The 22,697-nt window shown below is 35.9% G+C and overlaps 2 protein-coding genes across 21 annotated transcripts in view; both read right to left on the bottom strand.

Moving 5' to 3' along the window:
* The window catches only part of aebp2 (AE binding protein 2), a 43,630-nt gene extending 28,906 nt beyond the window's left edge, over positions 1–14,724 (bottom strand). For 3 of the 4 annotated variants that reach the window (XR_009270797.1, XM_058773589.1, XM_058773590.1), the window contains exons 1-6: positions 14,145–14,724; positions 3,580–3,793; positions 3,273–3,380; positions 2,169–2,355; positions 1,959–2,083; positions 1,162–1,229 (exon numbers count right to left, since the gene is read on the bottom strand). Coding sequence is in view for 3 of the 4 variants with exons in the window: in XM_058773589.1 (XP_058629572.1) it covers positions 1,162–1,229; positions 1,959–2,083; positions 2,169–2,355; positions 3,273–3,380; positions 3,580–3,793; positions 14,145–14,719 (1,277 nt within the window). In the remaining variant the exon portion in view is untranslated. The remainder of the gene's footprint in view (positions 1–1,161; positions 1,230–1,958; positions 2,084–2,168; positions 2,356–3,272; positions 3,381–3,579; positions 3,794–14,144) is intronic. The other variant, XM_058773592.1, reaches the window with a different exon arrangement.
* Positions 14,725–18,460: 3,736 nt separating this feature from the next.
* plekha5 (pleckstrin homology domain containing, family A member 5) overlaps positions 18,461–22,697 on the bottom strand; it is a 165,129-nt gene continuing 160,892 nt past the window's right edge. For 8 of the 17 annotated variants that reach the window (XM_058773573.1, XM_058773574.1, XM_058773575.1 and 5 more), the window contains 4 exons: positions 22,512–22,657; positions 22,294–22,430; positions 21,145–21,267; positions 18,462–19,407 (listed from right to left, as the gene is read on the bottom strand). In XM_058773573.1, coding sequence (XP_058629556.1) covers positions 21,161–21,267; positions 22,294–22,430; positions 22,512–22,657 — 390 coding nt within the window. In that variant the 3' untranslated portion in view covers positions 18,462–19,407; positions 21,145–21,160. Of the gene's footprint in view, positions 19,408–21,144; positions 21,268–22,293; positions 22,431–22,511; positions 22,658–22,697 lie in introns of all 17 variants that reach the window. The other 9 variants (XM_058773568.1, XM_058773570.1, XM_058773571.1 and 6 more) reach the window with 3 other exon arrangements.

The raw sequence follows: 22,697 nt of genomic DNA, 5'->3' as shown, positions 1-22,697 counted from the left end.
ACTATTTCTAAGATAAGAAAGTTTCTGTAAGCATTAAAATTCCCCAATGACCAACACTTGGCTTGCCAAAATGTCTTGTATAAAGAGCACACTGGGTCAGATACTGTATCCCACAACGCAGTGTGCTAAAATTGACCTTCTATTTCAAGTGTGATGAATGAAACAGAGGAAGCATCAACCACACAATTCCCTCTGTGGCTCATTATTTGATCAGAACGGCAATGTTTTTATACAAAACGACTCAATGCATAACAATCAGTTAATAATGGGATGAGAACTTGACACCAATTAAATAAAGGTAGTGCATTTAATAAATGTAGTGTAATATTGACCAAATACGCACACTTCCTTACTACACAGGTAAGTAAAACATGTAAAATATAGTGGTATGTCCAAATTCATAGTACCCATAAAACAGCAGGCAAAAAGTACCCAAATGACCTACTTTTTCCCCCCTCACAGAAATTCAGAAATGTGCATATGATGGGCACTTTATTATCCCATGAGGCCAATTTATGAATGGCAGTGAAGCGATGCTAACTAAAGCTGGTACAGCACATTACAACAATACTCATACTATATAGAACTCAACGGTCAAAGTATGTACTTATTTTAAAGTACAAAAGATTGTGATTTCAGACGCAGTCATTGTGTTGCATACTGTTTCACATTATATATATATATTAAATTATAACTATAAATAATTATTAATAAAATAATTTTTTTTATTTAAATTAATTAAATGTAAACCTATATAAACAAAAAAAAAACACATTTATTAAATTAAATTAATAAAAGAAAAATGTACATACTGCATAGTACGCAGTATACTACCCCTACACAGCGCTCATCTGTATCTCTCTGCACAGTAGGACACAGACACGCTTCAGGGAGGAATGCTAAACTTCTCCTTTGGGATTAATAATGTCTACACAGCCTAGCTATAGATCAGTCTGTATGCATTTTTGAGGCAGTTAATGTGACTTAAGGAGCCTCAGAAGCATCAGTCTGTCACGTATATCAGGTCATGCGTATGTGTGTGTGTGTGTGTGTTTTGAAGCATCAGTGCGTAAGGCTGCCCTCATGTGGCCCGTGACTCATATAAACAGCTGACATTTAGCGCAGGGCTCTGAGGTGAGCAGTGCGCTTTCATATACTCACATGTCCTCCGGCATCCAATGAAGCAGAACCTTCACTTTCCCAGAATCCTCCTTCCGCCTGGCGATCACCTGCTCAATTACACACAATGGGAAGAAATGCATAAGATCTTGTTTATGGGTTTATTCCATGCTACATACTGGCTGTGCTCTTGCTGGTTAAATGGGACGGTTTTCATGGGGTTTTGGGAGCAGAAGGCGAGGCCGTGGCCCGTGACTGTGGCCGCAAAGACGAGGGCCTGTGCGCTGGTGGCGGCTCATTAACTGTTTAATTAAAGACACAGGGGAGAAGCGGCCCAGACTAACTGGACCGTGAGAGCCCAAGCAAGTCTGACTTCAGCTCAGAGTTCATTAGAAAGGATTATGGAAAGTGAATGCACTGATGAGATGGTTAGCATATAAAAAGAAACTAATTCAGAACAGAAAATAACGACATGGGCTGCGTTTGGAATGGAATAATAGTGCACTGCATACTAAGCATTTAGTGATGCCTACTATTTTTCCTCTATAAAACAAGAATACACACTACAGTGAAGACACGGATTGGGAAAAGAAATCAATATACAAGTATTAAGATACTCCTTACTGTTTCTACTACAAACAAAAAAGTATTTGAAACGGTATTCAGTATGTAATACAAAGTTTAGTAAACAACAGTATGCCATGATTTTGTCACATGACCTCATTATGTTAATATTTGGTGGCTTGATCAATAACGAATCATTAAATTTAGGTATTCTACACAGAAACAGTATCATGCTAGTAGCTAATATAGTAGCATGATTAAGTGTTGGTACCCACCGTACTGTGAAACACAACACTGTGGCCTTTGCCTTGGCTCTCAATATGAGTGGCTAGATTGAGGCAGATGGCACGATGACGGATTGCATCCATGGTCTGAGCGTCAAAAAAGTCGTGAGGTCGTGCTGGTGGGAAGAAACAGAATGGAGTTAGAGAGCGGGAGGTTTGAACCCAGAATTAAACAAGGATTGAAGTTACAATGACACTTACGCAACGTCCGCCGCCGTTTGTACTTGAGCTTCTTCCGTTTGTTGATGCCCGCTTTGGAAGGCGACTCTTCTTTCACCTTGGTTTGGCTTGAGAGTTTGGAGGAATTCTGGGAGCTGAAGTGGGTCGGTACATGGCGCGCTAGCCCCCCCTGGGAGGCGAAGGTGGCATTGCAACCACCCACCACACACTTCACAGAGACAGACATCGGTCAGAGCAATTACAGAAAATAAAAAACAACTCACATGAACTCTTAGCAACGCTGGGTTGTAATTATAGGACGAGTTTCGTGGACAGTGTTTTCATTGTCTTGCCATGATGACGAAGTTCCCTCATAAACACAAATGCAGCCATATGCAAGGTTACACTTGTATAACAGTATGAACTCATACAATGCATTATACAAAATATGCCAAGAACATGATTTCACCTCAAAATCAAACGAATGAGAAGAGAAATTTAATTTTTTCTTAAAATTCTAATTTATTATTAATGTCATAAAAATCTAAATGAACATTTCAGATATTTTGGTGAAATGTGGCCTGATGTGTGAGACTGACCCGGTAAGAATTGCACTAAAGAAAGAACCTGTTTAAATTTTTTTTTTTTTTAAATCTAATAATAATAATAATATTTTACTAAAATACAAAAACTTAAATCGACTAAATAAAATGTTCAATGAATTCAAATTTAATCAAATAGAAACTTAAAAACTAGTAGTAGTGATAGTAACATTTGTCGACAAATTCTTGATGTTAGCTTGAGAAAGCCTAGTCTGAATATTTAAAAGAGTTTAACAAGCTGCAAGTTTGAAAAATTTAAGCCTGAAATAGTTTTAAGATCTTGAGGTTTGAAGGTTAAGTACTTTTACATTTGCAATCATTTTAAAAGCTTGAGGTTAAGTATTTTTTTTTTAAAGATTTAAAAGTAATTTAAATTTAATAAAATACAATTAAATAAAATAGAAAACAAAACAAAATAAAAAAACTAATTAAATAAAACAAGGAAAAAATAAACTGATTACAATTAAATAAAATAGAAACTAAAAAATACAAAATTGAAATAAATTGTTTGCATGTGTTTGTGTGCGCAGGCAATGAGGCCGACCTTAAATGGTTTGTCTCCACTGTGTGACAGCATGTGTCTCTGCAGCCAGCTCTGACTGGTGGATGGTGTGTTATACACCTTACAGCCTTTCCAAAGACACACGAAAACCTGCGTGCAAACAGTGAGCAATACAAGAATTTCACTCTATACATGTCTCAAAAAGCATTTGGACATTTCAAACATGCCAAACATCTTTTTGTAAATTGCTTTGCTTTAAAAGTGTTTACTTCTAATGCTGTGCCACATTTAACATGGCTTAAATGCTCTTTGGGGCATAAAACGAGCCTGCACACACACACATACTGACCCCACCGCGCTGTCCATCCACGTGCACGCCACGGATGTGTTCAGCCAGGTCCGGGCTGGTGTTGAACAGCATGTGGCACTGATCCCAGCAGCAGGGGTAAGATGAGCCCTTAGTGGAGGAAGAAGAAGATGCCCCGCCATGCCCGTTCATCATAGCTGGGGTTGAACGACCACTGGATGCAATGCTCTCCATGTCCATGAGGGTGCTGCTGATACTGAAACACATAGAAACAATGACTTAGTACAAAGAAAACCAAATTTCATTCAGAAATCTTTTAAGTTTAGAGGTGCACCGATGTGCGTTTATGTTTCGTAATCTTGGAGTTTACGCAGATATTTCAATGTCAAAAGTGCTATTAGTAATTTCTTTAGGTGGAAACGTTTTAATGCCCTTTAACAATGTTTTCTGGATTAAATCCCACTGTAGTAATGAATATCCATTAAAATATCATCTACATGCACAAAACCCCAGATAAAAAGATGGACATAATGAGATTGAAAATGACAGGTTGTGGCACTGATAGGCAGTACAACACAAAAGAGCAAATGAGGAGTGACTGATTGAGTGGAACGACTAATACAAAAACTTTATCTTGATTTTTTGTGGTAAATCCTGCAATGCAGCTCCCACGTTAACAACCTGGGCTCCAGACTGCGACCATTTTTTCTGCTGGTGAGAGTAAATTGACCGAGTTCAACTCATGCTGCAATTTCTTTCACATATGAGAAACATCAAACGGGCTGCGCAGCACAGACCGTTAAACAGCTCGGACTGTGACCAAAGTTGACTTCGCGATACTGTTACTGCACAGTGCTGCAAGATCCAGTGAGAAGCGTTTGAATTAGTTGCAGAATGAATACAGGTTCCTGAGAGATTTACTGAGAAGCATTCAAATTCTGCACAGAATTCACTGTTATAAACAGATCAAACAGCGCTGACGTAGAAAACCAGAAGCAGTGACACGAACTGCAACTATGGTGTTGTGGCAGAATTAGTCGAATGTTATTACATTATTCATTTCAGGGTTTGTACAGCCTTTTGAGAGAGAAATTCAAGCAATTTTCAATGACTTACAAGCATTTCACACAACTGTTTCCAGCACTTTAAAGCTCCTAAATGATCCAATTTGAATGTTATTTTCAATGGGATGACCAAAATATACAGTGGTAAACAAACACTTGTGTAAAATTAAAAAATACATCAAATCACCATTAGGCTATAACCTGTAGATGGCAGCAGAGGAGCACTTATTGGCTTAGTCATTCATTTATACTTTTTCCTTTATATTTTGAAATGATAAAATAATTATAAAATTGCTATTATAAAATATTAAACCATCAAGAAATCTGATTTTGTCAGCTTCGCTCTTTTTGTTTGTTTATGAAGTAAAAAACATCACTGTGCTTTGAAAAACAAGCTTTTCTTCAATTTGCGACTAAATTTCACAATCACTGAAGTTGTTGGTCAGTTTCACAGACTATAGAAGAATAATGGTACATAAGAGTACAATATATATCTTTTCTACAAAAAAAAATTGATTTTGCACGTTACTGTTGTTGATAAAATACATTTTGTAAGCTTCCCAACTCAAGCTTAGTGCTTTACTGTCAAATGTGTATAAACATGAAATGAACATGTAATATTATTAGTAACTGTACTTATTTATGCAAAACAATAGTAATTTTATCACATATATATATCTGAAATTAAAAGAATACTGCACATTGTAATCTCTATGAGTTAAGTCTATTTATTATCAAAGCATTGGTCAGTAATACAGTTAAAATGGGGAAAATGTGAACGATTGCATTGCGGGCTGATTTAAGGTGTGCCCCTAAATTTTCTGCTTGTGCTTCTAAAGATTTTCAGTCAAGGGCTACAGTGCTAGTAAAATCAGTTAGTCTGGAGCCCTGTTTGTGTACGGTAAATGAGGCCAGTGCAGCAGGGCGACCGCCTAACCGTGGCACACAAATGCTGTAATAGTGATCTTTTGAGCGTGCAGCTGTGCAGTGTGGGAGAGGACAGCGGTAAACTGCCGCAGTAAAACACCATGAACTCCAGTGAATGTGACTGAATGGCTCCTGAGGGGAGAGGAGGGGCTCGCACACACTTCCATCTGTTGGTTCCTTTCAGACTTCACTGCCCACAACTGACGCTAAATCCCAGGATGTGCCAGAGAACAGGATGCTGGGTAATCACAGAGACAAACTCCAACTGCCAGTCTGACTACTGATGAATTGATAAAGTGTTTACAGCTGCAAAACCCACTGGTACGTCAGTGATTTTTTAAATTAATTTTTACATTATCTGAAGAATGCACATAAATGGTGTATATGCAAGAGTTCAATATTTTGCATCAGGGACTTCTTCAAATCAATTTCCACAAGTATGAACAATAATAATGCTTGACTTTTTCATCTCCACTAAAAATAAATACTAACGTGAAATGCATTAATATTTCAGACATTTATTGGGTCACTAAACAGTTGTATTTGAGTGTCTGACATCTGAAAGATATTAGCACCAGTTTTTTTTTGTTTTTTTTATTTGAAAGCAGAAGCAGCTGGTCACGGTACTCATCTAACAGACAACAAAGAGGGTTAAAACCTCGACACATGTGGGTCTTTTAATTCTTTAGGCTGACGTGCAGGAGCCGTCAGACATTACAAATGTACGTGAGAGATTTGATTTCAAAACTGGCTGAAGAGGACGAGCAAACATTTAACACCTGCTTTTACTCAAACGTCCCATCCAGCGGAGTTCCCCTGCACCGGATCTCTCAAAACTCATTTGCACTTTCACATATTCAAGTTCACTGACATCAAACCTGATCATTTTTATATTATAACAACATACAATTTAGGTCTGTTCCTCATGCAAAGCTCATTATATGACCCAGTCCACAAAGAACAGTGCGACTTCACCTAAAATCTCCTTTCGCACTCCAAGGGTCTGAAACAGTATGTTAAATGACACTTTTATGCAAAATCAATATTATAATTGAGAAATTAACAAAATGATTTATGATCAGGGCTGAAAATTAATAGTGACTTCAGGCATAAATGCCCCCCAAATTGAAGATAAGGAGACTAGAAATGCCGGCGTACAATTAAACTAAATTTATTACGACTGTTGTGATTAAGGTGAAATTGAATGAAGTGTCGACTGTGTCATTACATTTAGACCTGCTGACGTCGAATCAAAGATTTCTTTGTTTTTGCAGCATTATAACCAGTTGCACACATGTTGAGTGCATTAACGAAACTGCCAATCAAGATGTGTTTACATTAGTCACTGGTTGAGAATAAAGCCAATGAAAATTATGCCATTGTTGTGCTAAAAATGATGCAAGTGGGCAAATATTGCCACTTAACGGGATAGTTCACCCAAAAATAAAACATTCTGTCATTTAGTCACCTTCATGTGACTAAATGTTTGTTCCAAACTTGTATGAGTTTCTCCTGTTGAACAGTTAATAGTCGCTATTGACTTCCATAGTACTTTTTTTCCCATACTATGGAGATCAATGGCTACCATCAACTCCAACCCACACAGATTTGGAATAACTTGAGGGTGAGTAAATGATGGAATTATTTTTGGGTGAACTATCCCTTTAGTAGAAATATAATTTCAGTGCATGTTTCTGATGAATAACCTGGACTACTTGTGGATCTAAAGACAATGAACATTTCCAAATGAGACCTGAGCTATACTTTAAAAGCACGTCTTGTCTTATCCGCCAGTTGTCGTGTGGTCTGGGTCATACTCTCCCAGACGTCCCGCACAAAAGTTACATTCAACCCCTCCAGCTGCCCGAACAGCAGGGCTCAGGGCCTCCGCTCGGATTTTAAGAGCTTTATTCCCAGTGAAAGCTCCACAAAGCAGCATGTTTGGCACAGAGCAGGGATTCCCATCCGCACACACACATTCGCTCTTTCTCCTGCCTCCACCCCTGGGCTGACCTGATACATGTGTTTACCGTGGATTCGTTCCACCGTGCCTGCAGATAGTCTATGGTGATTTCCCATGTGCTGCGAGGCCGTCTACAGCGTGACGGACAACGAGGAATCCATTTTCTTGTGCCTTTATAGTAAGACAAATAATAAAAGAGCCTCCCTGTCATGATAAAGGCAGATGATATCCAGCGCCTCAACAGAAAGTGCCATAAAACACCTCCTTGTTTTATGGTACAGAAATACTCTGGAATAATTAGTTACTAAAGTGACAAAAGGGCAAGACTCAAATTAGACTTTGAAATAACATCAGTGTATTTATAGTACAACAATCCCAGATGTATTTTAACTATACTTCTGGGATTGTTGTACTATAAATGTAAAAATGTACTGAAGGACTGTAAGTTTGCTTTTTTCTGTTTGACTGAGACATGTCAGCAACACAATGACTTTTCTCAGCTGAATCAGTCCATTCCTCCAGGTTTTGCTTATGCTTGTCAACCCCGAGTCTCAGGTCGAGGTGGTGGTCTATCAATGCTTTACAATAAGAAATGGAAGATCTCTACTATGGCTGTACCTTCTTATGCTTCTTTTGAATCCATGGTGTTACAAGTTAATGGACCGCTACCCACCATCATAACAACTGTTTACAGTCCACCAAAATCGAATACTAACTTTTTAACTTAACTTTCTGCTTTTTTAACTTTATTATGTTTTGTTTATCCAAATGTTATTATGGTTGGTGATTTTAACATCCATGTTGATAAAGCTACTCTTACAAAAAAAATGTATCATCAAGCTTGGATAGCATTGGACTGAAATGGTTTATTGATTTTCCAACTTATTCAAAAGGTCACACACTTGATCTTATTTACATTTAGTCATTTAGCAGACGCTTTTATCCAAAGCAACTTACAAATGAGGAGATTAGAAGCAATCAAAACCAACAAAAGAGCAACAACATGCAAGTGCTATTACAAGTCTTGGTTAGCCTAACGCAGTACACATAAAAAGTTTTGTTTTTTATAAAAAGAAAACGAGTAGATAGAATATAGAAAAATTAAACCGTTTTTTTTTTTTTTTTACATTTATTTTTTATAAGAAACAAGTAGACAGTAGAAAAAAGAAAACTAGTGTTAGTTTTACAAGAAAAGCTAGCAGTTAAGAGAATAAATATGCAATAAATGTCAAATGTGTTTTTTTTTTTTTTTTAAATAAGACGACATATAAAATAAAATAATAGAGAGTGCTAGAGTTAGAGAGTCAAATAAAGATGGAAGAGATGAGTTTTTAGCCGTTTCTTGAAGATGGGTAAGGACTCAGCTGCTGGGATTGAGTTGGGCAGGTCATTCCATCAGATGGGAACAGTTAATGAAAAAGTCTGTGAAAGTGATTTTGTGCCTCTTTGGGATGGCACAATAATGTGTCTTTTACTTGCAGAACACAAGCTTCTAGAGGGCACATAAGTCTGAAGAGCCAGCGGTGGTTCTGTAGGCAAAAATTAATGCCTTGAATTTAATGTGAGCAGCTATTGGCAGCCAGTGCAAATTGATGAACAGAGGCGTGACGTGCGTTCTTTTCGGCTCATTAAAGATTAATCTTGCTGCGGCATTTGGATTAATTGTAGAGGTTTGATGGAATTGGCTGGAAGACCTGCCAAGAGAGCAGTGCAATAGTCCAGTCTGGACAGAACAAAAGCTTGAACAAGGAGTTGTGTTGAATGTTCCGAGAGAAAGGGCCTGATCTTCTTAATATTGTATAATGCAAATCTGCAGGACCGGGCAGTTTTAGCAATGTGGTCTGAGAAAGTCAGCTTATCAATCACAGCTCCAAGGTTTCTGGCTGTTTTTGAAGGAGTTATGTAAATTGTGATGAAGTGATGGGTTTGCTGAAACTACACGCAGTTCTGTCATAGCTAGGTTGAGTTGAAGGTGATGGTCCTTCATCCAGCAAGAAATATTTGTTGTACTGGAAGAACACCTTTTAATTGTAGTTCACGTGACCTGTCCATATCGGATCATAAACTTGTGTCTTTCAGTGCCAAATTAACCATATCAAAAATTTCTCAAAGTCGTACTATCACATTTCGCAATATTAAGAATATTGATTTGTCTGTGTTTTCTAATGAAGTTGATAACTTGTTGAACACTGATGGATTACTTAGCCTGGATGAGTTGACTTCTCACTGTAACGACCAGTCGCAGAATGTTTTAGATGTTGTTGCACCTGTTAGAACTCGGATTGTCTCATTTGCTCATAATGCTCCATGGTACACTCCTGAGTTACGTCTGTTAAAAGCAAAGGGGCGTCAATTTGAGCATTTATATATGAGATCTGGTTTAATTGTACACAAGGAAATGTATGATCACCACATCAGAGACAACAAAGATGCCCTTTCTACTGCTAAAACAAATTATGCCAATTTGATAAACTCTGGTGGCGGGAATACAAAAATATTGTTCTCTACAATGAATAATATTTTGAGACCACCAAATGTTTTTTCATTATATTCACATTCTAATACTACGTGATACTTTTATGACTTATTTTAGTGATAAAATTGAAACTATTCATAAGAAATTAACTCACAATAATGGGGCATGTGGTTCATTCTTCTCTCTTCATATTTCCAATCTAACTGCTTTTTCTAGTTCTTATTTGCCTACGGCTAATGAAATAGTTTAACGCGTTAAAAAAAACTCAATCTACTACCTGTCAGTTAGATCCCATTCCCACACATCTTGTTAAGTTTTGTTTAACTTCCTTGTTACCACTGATAACTCAAATTATACATTCTTCTCTTATCACTGGTACGATTCCTTCATCCTTCATGATTGGTTTAAATCCTATCTATCTGGTCGGAATCAGTTCATTCAAATAAAAATTATAGATATTTCAGATAACCAGTGGTGTGCCTCAAGGCTCAGTCCTGGGCCCTCTTGTGTTACTTATTTATTGCCTCTAGGACAGATTTTTTGTAAATTTAATATAAATTTTCACTATTAAGCAGATGACACCCAGCTCTATATGTCTTCGAAGCCAAATTCAGTACTACCATCTTCCTTTCTTTTGCTTTGTCTTTCTGAAATTAAATCATGGTTTACAAGCAATTTTCTCAAAGTTAATAGTGCAAAGACTGAAATCTTATTAGTAGGTACTAAATCAAAACTTCATAACTGTGGACGTTTTACACTTAGTATCGACGACTCTTATCTCTCCTTTTCAGGTTAAGAGTCTGGGTGTCATCCTTGACAGCACTCTGTCTTTTGAGGCACATGTAAATAATATTACACGGTCAGCATATTATTATCTGCAAAATATTAATCGTCTTCGAACATCTGTTTCTGTTAATGGTACTGCTGTCCTTGTGCATGCATTGGTCACGCCTCAAATTTACAACTGTAATTCTCTTCTCAGCGGTGTTTCACAGAAACGTAATCATAAACTTCAGATGGTTCAGAATTCAGCAGCTCGGATCATTACACAAACACCGTTGAATGAGCATATTATTCTAGCTTTAAGTCACCTTTATTGGCTTCCAATTAGATATCGAATTCAATTTAAGATTTTACTTACAAGGCTCTTCATAATCTAGCACCTTATCTAGCACATATCTGAGTGAACTTCATGTGTATTCACCTACCCGATCTCTCAGGTCTTCTGCTTCTGTGACTCTTGTTGTACCATCTGTACGTTTGACTACCATGGGAAGTAGAGCCTTTAGTTGTATTGCTCCGACGATTTGGAATACTTTACCTCATGACTCGTGTAATAGTTGTAGTCTTTCAATTTTTAAATCACGTCTCAAAACTTTTTTTTTTTTAAGATTAGCTTATCCTGAGTGATTTAGTTGTTATTGGGTATTGCTTTTTCGTATTATTGTTCATTGTGTTATTGTTTTTTCTTCTGTTTAATCTTGTATGTTATTATTGTAAGGTGTCCTTGAGTGTCTTGAAAGGCAGCCATAAATAAAATGAATTATTATTAATGCGTTGTTTAATTAAACCTTGTCAAGTGAGAAATGTAGCTTATATTTGCAACCATTTAGATAACTACACAAATAACATTAATAGAAATGAAAAAAAAAAAGATTGATAAACATTGCTTTTTTATGATTTATACAGTTTTTGTGTGTCTAATAAGTGATTTGTAAAACCAATTTGAACTGTTTTGTTTCTGCATTTTGACATCAGAGCTCATGCCACTTATCACGTCTGCAGATAAATGGCACCGTTTAGTGTTTCTAAAGAAAACAACAACTATTTACAGGTGAAGCAACTTATGTAATGTATAGTTCAGATAATTACTCAACTTCTTTCTGAGCAGAACAGATATTATTTGTTTCAAGTTCTGCTTTTTGAAAAAATAACTAAACCGTAAATAAATAACCATAGTACTATACAATGTCTTATGAATATAATTATTTTGTAAGTTTTTGATGGTTACATGATGTATTTGCAGAAGAGATAATATTTGTTGAATTTCCGCTTTCGATAAAAGAGAGAATAGTAAATAAATTACCTTAAGACTATACAATACACAGTCTCAGAACAGATATTTAATTTCTGCTTTTTGACAAAATAACTAAGTAAACAGAAAAGAGATGACCATAAGACTATACAATAAGCCTTGTGAATATTAGATGAATTACTGTTAGCAATATAGTTATTTCTGCCATTATTATTCATATTTTTTATGAAATCTGAGAGCTTTCTGACCCTCCATAGACAGCAACGCAACTGAAATGTTCCCAGACCCAGAAACGTAGTAAGGACATCGGTAAAATTGTCCATGTGACATCAGTGGCTCAACTTAACTCAAATTTAACAATTTATTCAACAATTCTTCTCCCCGAGTTAACGTCTTCTGCCATTTTGGAGAGTACCATGATGCATGCGTAATCAGCATAGTTTACGTTCAGCATGCATGCGTTTTCTCCTGAATGTAAACAATGCTGATTACTTTGGCTGCATCCGAAACCTAGGCTGCTGACTTACTGCCTTATGAGGTCACGACTTTGCAGGCAGCATTCATGCAACTGATTTCGGACAGGCTTCTGAAGCCCCGTTCACACTAGCAGTGACTTTTGTCACTGCATTTCACGAGGGGTTGGCGATGAGGTCGCTAGTGGGCGTTCCCACTACTGGTTGCCTTGACAGCGAATCCGGTTTCTTGTTGCGAAGTACAAACATTTTGGAGGCAAAAGACTAAATACAATCTAAATCTAAATTAAATCCGTGCATACAATCAAAAATGAATGAGAAACAGAGCCTACTTTCTTCCATTGTATATGTTTATCTATGGCTGAGAGGAGAACAATCACATGAGCTCAACCGTCTTCTTTCCTATTGGCTGTCGCTCCCGAAATTGAAGCTCTCCATTGAAATGAACGGGATCGTGTCGCTTTGTTGCTTGTAGTGTGAACGGGGCTTGAGGCAGCGTAACGGTTTAATGATCAACAACATTATAGAATGAGTTTTGGTGATAACTAAATGAATATTTAATTACTATAATACTGATTTCTCGCTAGAAATAACATCAAAAGTGCAAAACGTTAGTCAGAAATATACATCTACACAAACTGACCACCAAACGCAACTTTCAGACGCCATCTTTACTTTTTAACTCAACCACCACAGAATGGAACGCACAGGATTGTGGGATATCAAAGGCAGCGAAGTATAGATGTATGCTGCCTTCAAAATTGGATCAGAAGAAGGTACCTCCGGAGACAGGAAGAGAAGCAGAATTTGGATTCAGACGTGCCTTGATGCCCCCGAAGGCAGCATTTTAGAGCTTTCGCACGCAGCCATTGATTACGCTCTGAGGAAAGCACGCGCATACATCGTGGTACTCTCCAAAATGGTGAAAGACGGTAACTCAGGGAGAAGAACTGTTGTATAAATGATGTTATTTTTGCGCACAAGACGTATTCTCATAGCTTTGCACAATTGAAGTTGAGCCACTGATGTCACATGGACTGTTTCACATTTCAGTTGCATTTCTGTCTATGCAGGGTCAGAGAGCTCTCAGATTTCATCAAAAATATCTTAATTTGTGACCCTGGACCACAAAAGCAGTCAGAAGTAGCACAGATATATTTGTAGTAACAGCCAACAATACATTGTGTGGGTCAAAATGATCGATTTTTCTTTTATGCCAACAATCATTATTAGCATATTAAGTAAAGATCATGTTCCATGAAGATATTTTGCAAATTTCCTAGCGTAAATATCTCAATTTTATTTTTGATTAGTAATATGCATTGCTAAGAACTTCATTTGGACAACTTTAAAGGCGATTTTCTCAATATTTTATTTATTCAAATAGTTGCATCTCAGCTAAATATTGTCCTATGCTAATAAACCATACATCAATGGAAAGCTTATTTATTCAGCTTTCGGATGATGTATACAATTCAATTTCATAAACGGACCCTTATGACTGGTTTTGTGGTCCAGGGTCACATTTGTGTTCCGAAGGTCTGAAGGGTTTGGAACGACATGAGGGTGAGCAATAATGACTGAATTTTTGTTTTTGGGTGAAATAACCTTTTAAACGACCGCTTAAGCTGAATATATCGGTTACGCCGATGATCGGTTGCACACACACCTGTCCTCTGAATCCATGCGGCTGAGCGGCTCTCCATCTGAGGATGAGCTCATCATCTCCAGACTCGCTCGCCTCTTCATTCCGCCGCCGTTAACGCTGTTTTTCTCCGCCGGTGAAGACGCGCTCTCCTCCTCCCTTTGTTCTCTCTTCATCCGCTCCGCCGTTCCGTCCGCGCCGCCGGGGCTCTTCTGCGGCTCTTTCTCCGGCTCCACTTCGGTCTCGCCGTCCTCGTCGTTGCTGCCATCTCCCCGCGTGGCTTCCTCCGTTTTTTGCTCCGTAGACTCGCGTTCGTTGGGCTTCTCGTCGGTCTCCGCTGCGTCCATCTTAACGGCCGGTTCCGGATCGGCGGCGCGCAGGCCCGACTCGCTCCCGTCGCCGTTTTGTTCGCTCGGGTTCGGCGACTCTTGCTCGGAACCGTCAGAAGTCATCGCAGCCATCGGTTCCGCTCGTCTGCGCGCGGTCTGGCCGGGTTTAAGCGACGGGAAACGGATGAAACGCGGAGACTTTCGGCGACCGGATCGAGAAACTGAACTGCTGGAAGCTGATCGGGAGCGCGCGCGGGGAGGAGCGAGCATGACGTAGCGCTTATTATGAATGCTTCCACGTGCTCGCCACACTAATGTGACCCTGGACCACAAAACCAGTCATAAGGGTAAATTTTGTGAAATTGAGATTGAATAAATAAACTTTCCATTGACGTATGGGTTGTTAGGATATGACAGTATTTGGCTTAGATAAAACTATTTGAATATCTGGAATCTGAGGGTGCAAAAAAGTTATCCTAAATCGCCTTTAAAGTTATCCAAATGAAGTTCTTGTTCTTAGCAATGCATATTACTAATCAAAAATGAAATTTTTATATATTCACGCTAGGACATTTACAAAATATCTTCATGGAACATGATCTTTACTTAATAAAGATAATTTTGACCCAGTATTTTGGCTCTTGCTACAAATATACCCCTGCTACTTATGACTAGTTTTGTGGTCCAGGGTCACAAATATTATACAAGATAAAGATGAAAAATTCCCATTAAAAAACAAACAAACAAAAAAACGAAATGGCGAGATGACCTTGTAATCTTGCTTATTTTCATTTAGAAGGAGGCCTTCATTTCAAACTCATTTAATATTCATTTGTTTCCACTTCTTTAAGAAATAAAATACAATAATAATACTGTTATTAAACACAATAAAGATATATTTAGATGCAAATATGAAGTTCTTTAGTTATTTGAATGTTTCTTCTAAAATCTGACTGAAATAAAAGATTAAACATTTAACTAAAATTAGTATAGATTTATTAACTCATACATGAGATACTTTGAAACAGGTATTTTACTTTAAAAAAAAATATCTAAGTGGTGTAAAAACATCTATTAGAAGACTCTAGATGAAACATGTTGGCATTTAACATTATTATCATTATTATTATTATTTCCTAAAACACAATAAATTTATTCTACCTGTTAAATATGATGCATATATATATATATATATATATATATATATATATATATATATATATATATATATATATATATATATATATATATATATATATATATATATATATATATAACATATTTGTAATATATTTACATATTTGTAATTCAGGATTATTTGTTGAATACAATTAAAGAATAGTTTTTTAGATATAAAATTAATAATTTGTAATAAGCATATTTACTGTCACTTAAATCAATTCAATACAACCTTGTTAAATATATAATTTTTTTTCCACCAGACTAAATGGTGATCTATAACATTTTCCACAAAAATATGAAGCAGCACAACTGTTTTCAACATTGATAATAATCAGAAATGTTTCTTGAGCAGCAAATCAGCATATTAGAATGATTTCTGAAGAATCACGTGACATTGAAATTTCAACTTTGATCACAGAAATAAATGTAAATATTTTTTTTACAATACATTTCCATAGAAAACAGCTATTCTAAATTGTAACTTTATATATTTCACATATTACAGTTTATGTATTTTTCATCATCATAAAATTCTTCATCATAAAAAAACTCTTGTCAATCAATTGAAAGGCACAATAAAAAACAGTCCACATTCTGCACCTCCGAGTCTTAGAGCAGAGCATTGTTATTTGGACTGATATCATGGTAGGCATTTAACTTTAGTCATATTAAACTGTCCTCGATGTAAAAGAGATGTGTGAAGATATTATTTACAAATTACCATATACACCAGGAAAGACCAATTATAATGTAAACAAGTATGATGGTCATTCATTAATGCTAATGACAATAATTTAAAAAAAAAAAGCATTTTTATTTATCTATTGGGTTATATTGTATGTTAGTAAGTGGTGTTAAAAATAGCTTTAATGAGATGGTGTGGTGGGCCGCTCTGTGCCAAAAAGTCCAGGGCCAGTCCACCCCTGCATTTGTATAATATTGTTGCATTTTATTATAACATATATAACAAACGTGAGGTGTATTTTATGTATTATTTAGTAAAAAAATAAAACAAACACAGAAATAAAACCCATGTATTATGCAGAAACTGCAGCGGAGGTGCAGGTGGTTTTATGAAAGCGAGTGTTACTGTATTTAGCCTACAGATTTTCCTCTGATTCTGGTCTTATTGTTGGGTTAGAAACTTTTATCTGCAGCATTTCTCGCGTGTCTCAGGTGGGGGGTTTCCAGACTCATTATTTACTCCATTATCACAAGAATCTAGGAAATCTGAGTCAGATTAACCTTTCTGACATTTAAACGTCGCTTCCTGGAAAACACCACTAGATGGCGTCAGTTTCCTGTTTATGGGATTTACACACGAGAATCAAAACCCAGAGTATGCATTAACTGTGTTTGGAGCATTTTGAGGCCAAATAATAAATAAACATTTTATTACATTTGATATTTTTACTGAGAGGGTGCACATTTACGAAACACTGAAAATTATATTATCGTTAATGAGAAATTATTCGTGGTTTTACACAATATGAGCAGCGGAGGGCGCTACACTGTGTTGCAGTACTGCATCAAGCCAGCAGATGGTGACAAATCACCTAATTAACTGTTTAAAACTAAAACTCTTACGCTTCGTACATTAATATAACTGGAAGTACTAAATTCCAAAAGCTTGTTTTTGTCCTGTATTTAATTGTATAGTTTTGGGAGAGTGTTCTCTGTAAAGCCTCTGAGATCATATAGTCAACACACACACACACACACACACACGTCTGGTTTGCTATTCTTGTGGGCCTACTCATAGGCGGAATGCTTTTTATACTGTACGAACCATATTTTCTATCGCCCTACACTTAAACCTACCCTTTACAGGAAACTTTGTGCATTTTTAGATTTTCAAAAAAACTTAATTCTGTATGATTTACAAGCTTGTTCCCCATGGGGACCTCAATTTAAGTCCCCACATGACACGAGTCCCCATGAGTCTGTGTATTCAAGTTTAAGTCCCCACCGGGATATATTTATATATATATATATATATATATATAGGTGCGCGCGCGCGCACGCACACACACACACTGGCAGAAATTCTCATTAAGCACAAAAATCAAATGACTAGCAGCGGCGACTGGACAGCTGCGACTCCAGCTCCGTAATTAACCGGCTACAAGAGTTTATCAGAAATATATCTAAAAACTTTTAAGTGGTACAATATGTCCTTGTCCTAAACTTTTTGTATTAATAATAAAAGGAGAAAAAAATACTAAAAGTAAATTAATTTTTATATATAATAACAAATTGTTTTACAAAAAATTGATTTTTTTAATCATTTTAAATTAATAAGTATATAATTTTAATATATATTTTAACATGTACTTCACAATATTATCTTAATAAAATTAAAATCCAATATTCTTCTAATTCCAATATTTGTAAAGTTAATCAAAATATTTACACACACATCCTAAAGCACATACTTTATATAACAAAATTATACAAAACATTTTTATATATCATTTATATAGAATCGTATAGATATTTTAATGAATAATTTTCTAATTTTGCTATATAAAAATATTTTTATTCATTTTAAGTTAAACATTGCATATACATACATTTCACATTTAATAAAATATAGAGAAAATGTGTATAATTGAATGTATTTTATGTGATTTTTAAAAATAAAATTAAATACATAAAAATAAAATATATTTAAGAAAATTTACATAAAATGTATAATTGATTGTAAATATTTTTTTAATAAAAATTAAATATATAAAGTATAATTTGTTTTTTAAAATTTTGTATCATTCATGAGGTGCAAACTCCAATAATCAGAAAAAAGAAATCGAAAGCTTTTCATATATATAAGAACATCAACATTTATTTCACATGATATAAAACAGATGAAATATGAACATTTGCATATTGACTCTGATACATAACCTCTTCTGCGTCTCTGCTCATTGTATGGTGTACAGTATATACATCATGAACTTTACAGTTTATACATCAAAGTTGAACACCAAACCCTGCTTATTGCTTTATCAACTGTTTTAAAACGCTCGCTCCTCGTGTGCTATTCTCCTCAAACTAAAGCCGACCTCTGGAATACTCTTCTTAAAACTCTAATACTCTGTACTCGTCTCTCTAGTTAAATATATCTCAGCCATAGAAAAATAAAAGGTAAGCTGGAACATTCATGAGTGTGTCGGGAAACAGTGTGGTGGCTATTGCGGACTATCCAACATACAGATCATTTACAAATCCTGTCCATCGGCAGCAGTGCGGTGGCACCTTATTGAAAGTTTATAGTTGTACATCGTTTATACACAAATCGTCTGATATCAAAAAAGAAACGATGGGTGTTGGACAGTGCAAAAGATATGAGTACTAAAAATCGCATCGACCAACACTTAAGTAAAACCGGGAGCGATTGATTAAAATCCATATAAAACAAGCCAACGATGAACGTGACCCTCGGCAGTCTGAATAAAACCAGTGCGTTTATGGGCTTTTTACGCTCCACTTCCTGTTGACGGTGAGTCTGGGCGCTGTAATGTACATCAGCGAGGGTTTGATAGCACCTCAGACGCGTCTGCACACCCGATCAAACAATAAAACTCAAGAGAACAAGAGGAATATAAATAATAATCACTATAAAAGAATGGTTTGAACTGAGGCCTGGACGTCGCTGTGTGTCGGGCAGCTGATGGGCAGCACTTCCTGTCTGTCTGATGATGATGATGATGATGATGATGTGTTTGGCTCACGGCGGGACGTCCCCTCACATGCTGCTGATGTCGGAGGAGGGGCTGCTGGACAAACACAACAACATTTTACACACTTGTATTTAAGATATATTAAAATCTCCGTATCTATATCAATCTCTAAAAAAGGAAAAAATCCAAGTCATGTCACATTTGATCCCAAAAAACATTTGTTTCAAAACAGACCACTAAGATTTATACACACATACTTTTCTGCATATGAATTAATCTCTATTAATTTTCTACACACATGTGTGTGTGTGTGTATATATATATATATATATATATATATATATATATATATATATATATATATATATATATATATATATATATATATATACACACACACACAGTATATACACACACATATACATATATATACATATACACACACACACAGTATATACACACACACATATATATATATATATGTTTACACAGCGATGCAAGGCGACTGGATAGCTGGCCAATCAGAGCACGCCTCGCTTCTCAGAACGATGAGCTTTGTAAAAATCTGCGTGTTTCAGAAAGGCGGGGCATAGAGGAGCAACGATAATGTACAGTATGTGGAAAATAATGTGTTTTTTGAACCTTAAACCGCATAAACACACTACATTATACCAAATACACAAATAATGTTCTTTTTAGCAACATTATATGACCCCTTTAACAAAAAGGCTTTCAAACGCGATGATTTTCATGACTCAGTTTAGAGGAAATTGTGTCTAATTGCCAAAATAATGTCATAATTCAAAACAACTGCCCCAAAAGCATATTTCATTATTTGTATGTATGTTTTTTTTGTTTTTTCCATATTCCTATTTGTCTGTTTAATTGTTTCCACCTGTATTTATTTTTCTTTCTTTCGTAAGCATTCTCCTGGTACACATCTTTTTCTACCTTTGTTTGTCTGTTTGTATTGCTTTATTTGCTTATTAAAAAAGAAAAGAAAAAAAGAAGCATAATGTAAAATATAACTGATGTTTTTCTTTTGATTTTGGAGTGAAATGCGGCTCTGGCATTTCTTTGTGAACTTTATACTGCCGTGCAAAACAAATGCAATCTTCATGCAATCAAGAAGAATTTTTAACAGTTAAATAATGCAGTACTTTTTAAATTTACATCATAACACCCGAGTTAGGTTTTCATTAAGTAACACAAATTGCCTTTGTGTTTAATTGACTTCACTTACTGACAAAAACAAATTAAAATACTCTCTGTTCCACAGAACAGCAATTAAAAGTTATGCGTTCATGCAAGTAATACAAATCATAACAAACAATGTTTATATTGTCAATAGAAATATCAGGATCGCCACCAAATATATATTTGCTCAGTTTGGGCCTCTGAATAAAACTGATGCATATATGGAAAAAAAAAAGAGAGTATATGTAAATGTATATGTATATGTGTATATATATATATAAATAATGAACGTGTTGTCATGTGCAGTGGCGTCTGAATGACTCTTAACTGCACTGTTAATTAGTGAAGCTTTATGCTCACTGAGACTCTATGAAGTTAATGAACTCTAGTTGGGAGGCTAATTACTGCTTCATTTGAGAGGATCCTTCATTTTCCTCCGAGAACAGACAGATTATTACACACACACGTGCTTGTATTTATGATGCTCAGAAAGCGTCTCCTGTCGGATTGATTTTATGAGCAGAGTCATTACAAACACTTACTGAGAGCACAGAGTAAAAACACGATTCAAACAAACACAGTGACGTCTGTGGTGAAGCGAGTCAGACAGTGTGTGTGTGTGTGTGTGTGTCTTACTCGTCCATCTCTCCGCTCACACACACATGAAGTGCGATCCGTCCGTCAGCTGTGGGGGGGAGGGCGGAGGCGGGGGGGAGGAGGAGGAGCTTGGAGATTGGGGCGGAGTCGACAGACTGTTCACTGCAAAACCCACAGCGCATGCAGACAGACAGACAGACAGACACACACACACACACACACACACACACACACACACACACACACAGAAACAGACAGAGAGACAAGCTGGTTAATCACACGTTCAAGCAGGGCATTAAATGAAGACTTCTTGTGCAGAACCGGCTGTTTTTAAAAATACTGGAAGAGTCTATAAAATAACTTCAAAATGACTCTTTTGAACCGATTCTTTTTAGTGAATCAAAAATACATAGTAGTCGTAAATGTAAATGATACATAAATGAGTGTAAGTTGTAACTATACAGATATTTAAATATATACATACACATCGTATATTAATTTGAATACATACATATATAATAATATATAATTAATTTATATATAATTTATTTTATAAATGAACAAATAAATATAGAAATGAGTATATTATTCATTATAATCAAATTCACAAAAAGTGGTAAAACACTCAAATACACAACAGTTGTATCAGCTTGAGGTGAGTTATATAAAATTTTATTTTAATATTTAAATTAATATACAAAAATGTATAAGTTATAAATACATATATATATTTAAATACAAATACAGTATATTTTATATTGATTTAAATATATAAAATGATTTTAATTAATATATAACATATAAATCAATATTGAAGTAAAAAAAAAAAAAAAAAATTATATATATATATATATATATATATATATATATATATATATATATATATATATATATATATATATAGATATATATATAAATGCATAAATATATATTAAATAAAATAAAAAAACATTTAAATTAATAAAGAATTAATCTCTATATAATTTAAAATATAAATGAACATATCAATTAATAAATATACAAATGAATATATTCACTAAAAAGTTTCAAACACAAATACAAATAGTGTTAGTGGTTCCAGTTTGAGATACACAGAGCAGTAAGGAGAAGGTCTTTCAACACTTTCCTTTCAATCCAAATGTTCTGAGTGCAGTTTAATGGAGAAGAGAGCTCATCTTCACTGCTCACCTGACATCACTGTGCTGTGTTTGCTGTTGCTCAGCTCATATGACACGTCCTGCTCTTGACTGGAGGGCTTCTCATCCTCCTCATCCTCCTCCTCGTCTTCCTCAGTGCCCACGCGCACCATGACGGCCGTCTGTAAGCTAACACACACAGCGGAGAGCGGTCAGTCCTGAGTGTGTGTGTGTGTGTCTGTGTTCAGATCAGTGTGAAGCAGTTTGTACCTGTTCTGAGTGGCCAGAGTCCTGCGGTAGTCCAGCGGACTCGTGCGTTTGGGCTCTGATTGGTCCTTGTTCAGCACTGGTTTAGGACCCGCGCTCTTCAGAAGAGCCTCTTTAATGGAGGCCGATCGGGACATGGCCGCTTTCTCCTGAGCACAGACACAAACACATCAAATACACAAACGCCAT

This window comes from Onychostoma macrolepis, chromosome 04 (assembly GCF_012432095.1).
Source record: "Onychostoma macrolepis isolate SWU-2019 chromosome 04, ASM1243209v1, whole genome shotgun sequence".
NCBI classification, from domain to species: domain Eukaryota; kingdom Metazoa; phylum Chordata; class Actinopteri; order Cypriniformes; family Cyprinidae; genus Onychostoma; species Onychostoma macrolepis.
The sequence above is the reverse complement of the archived record's forward strand: the minus strand, read 5'-3'. Positions and strand labels throughout refer to the sequence as shown.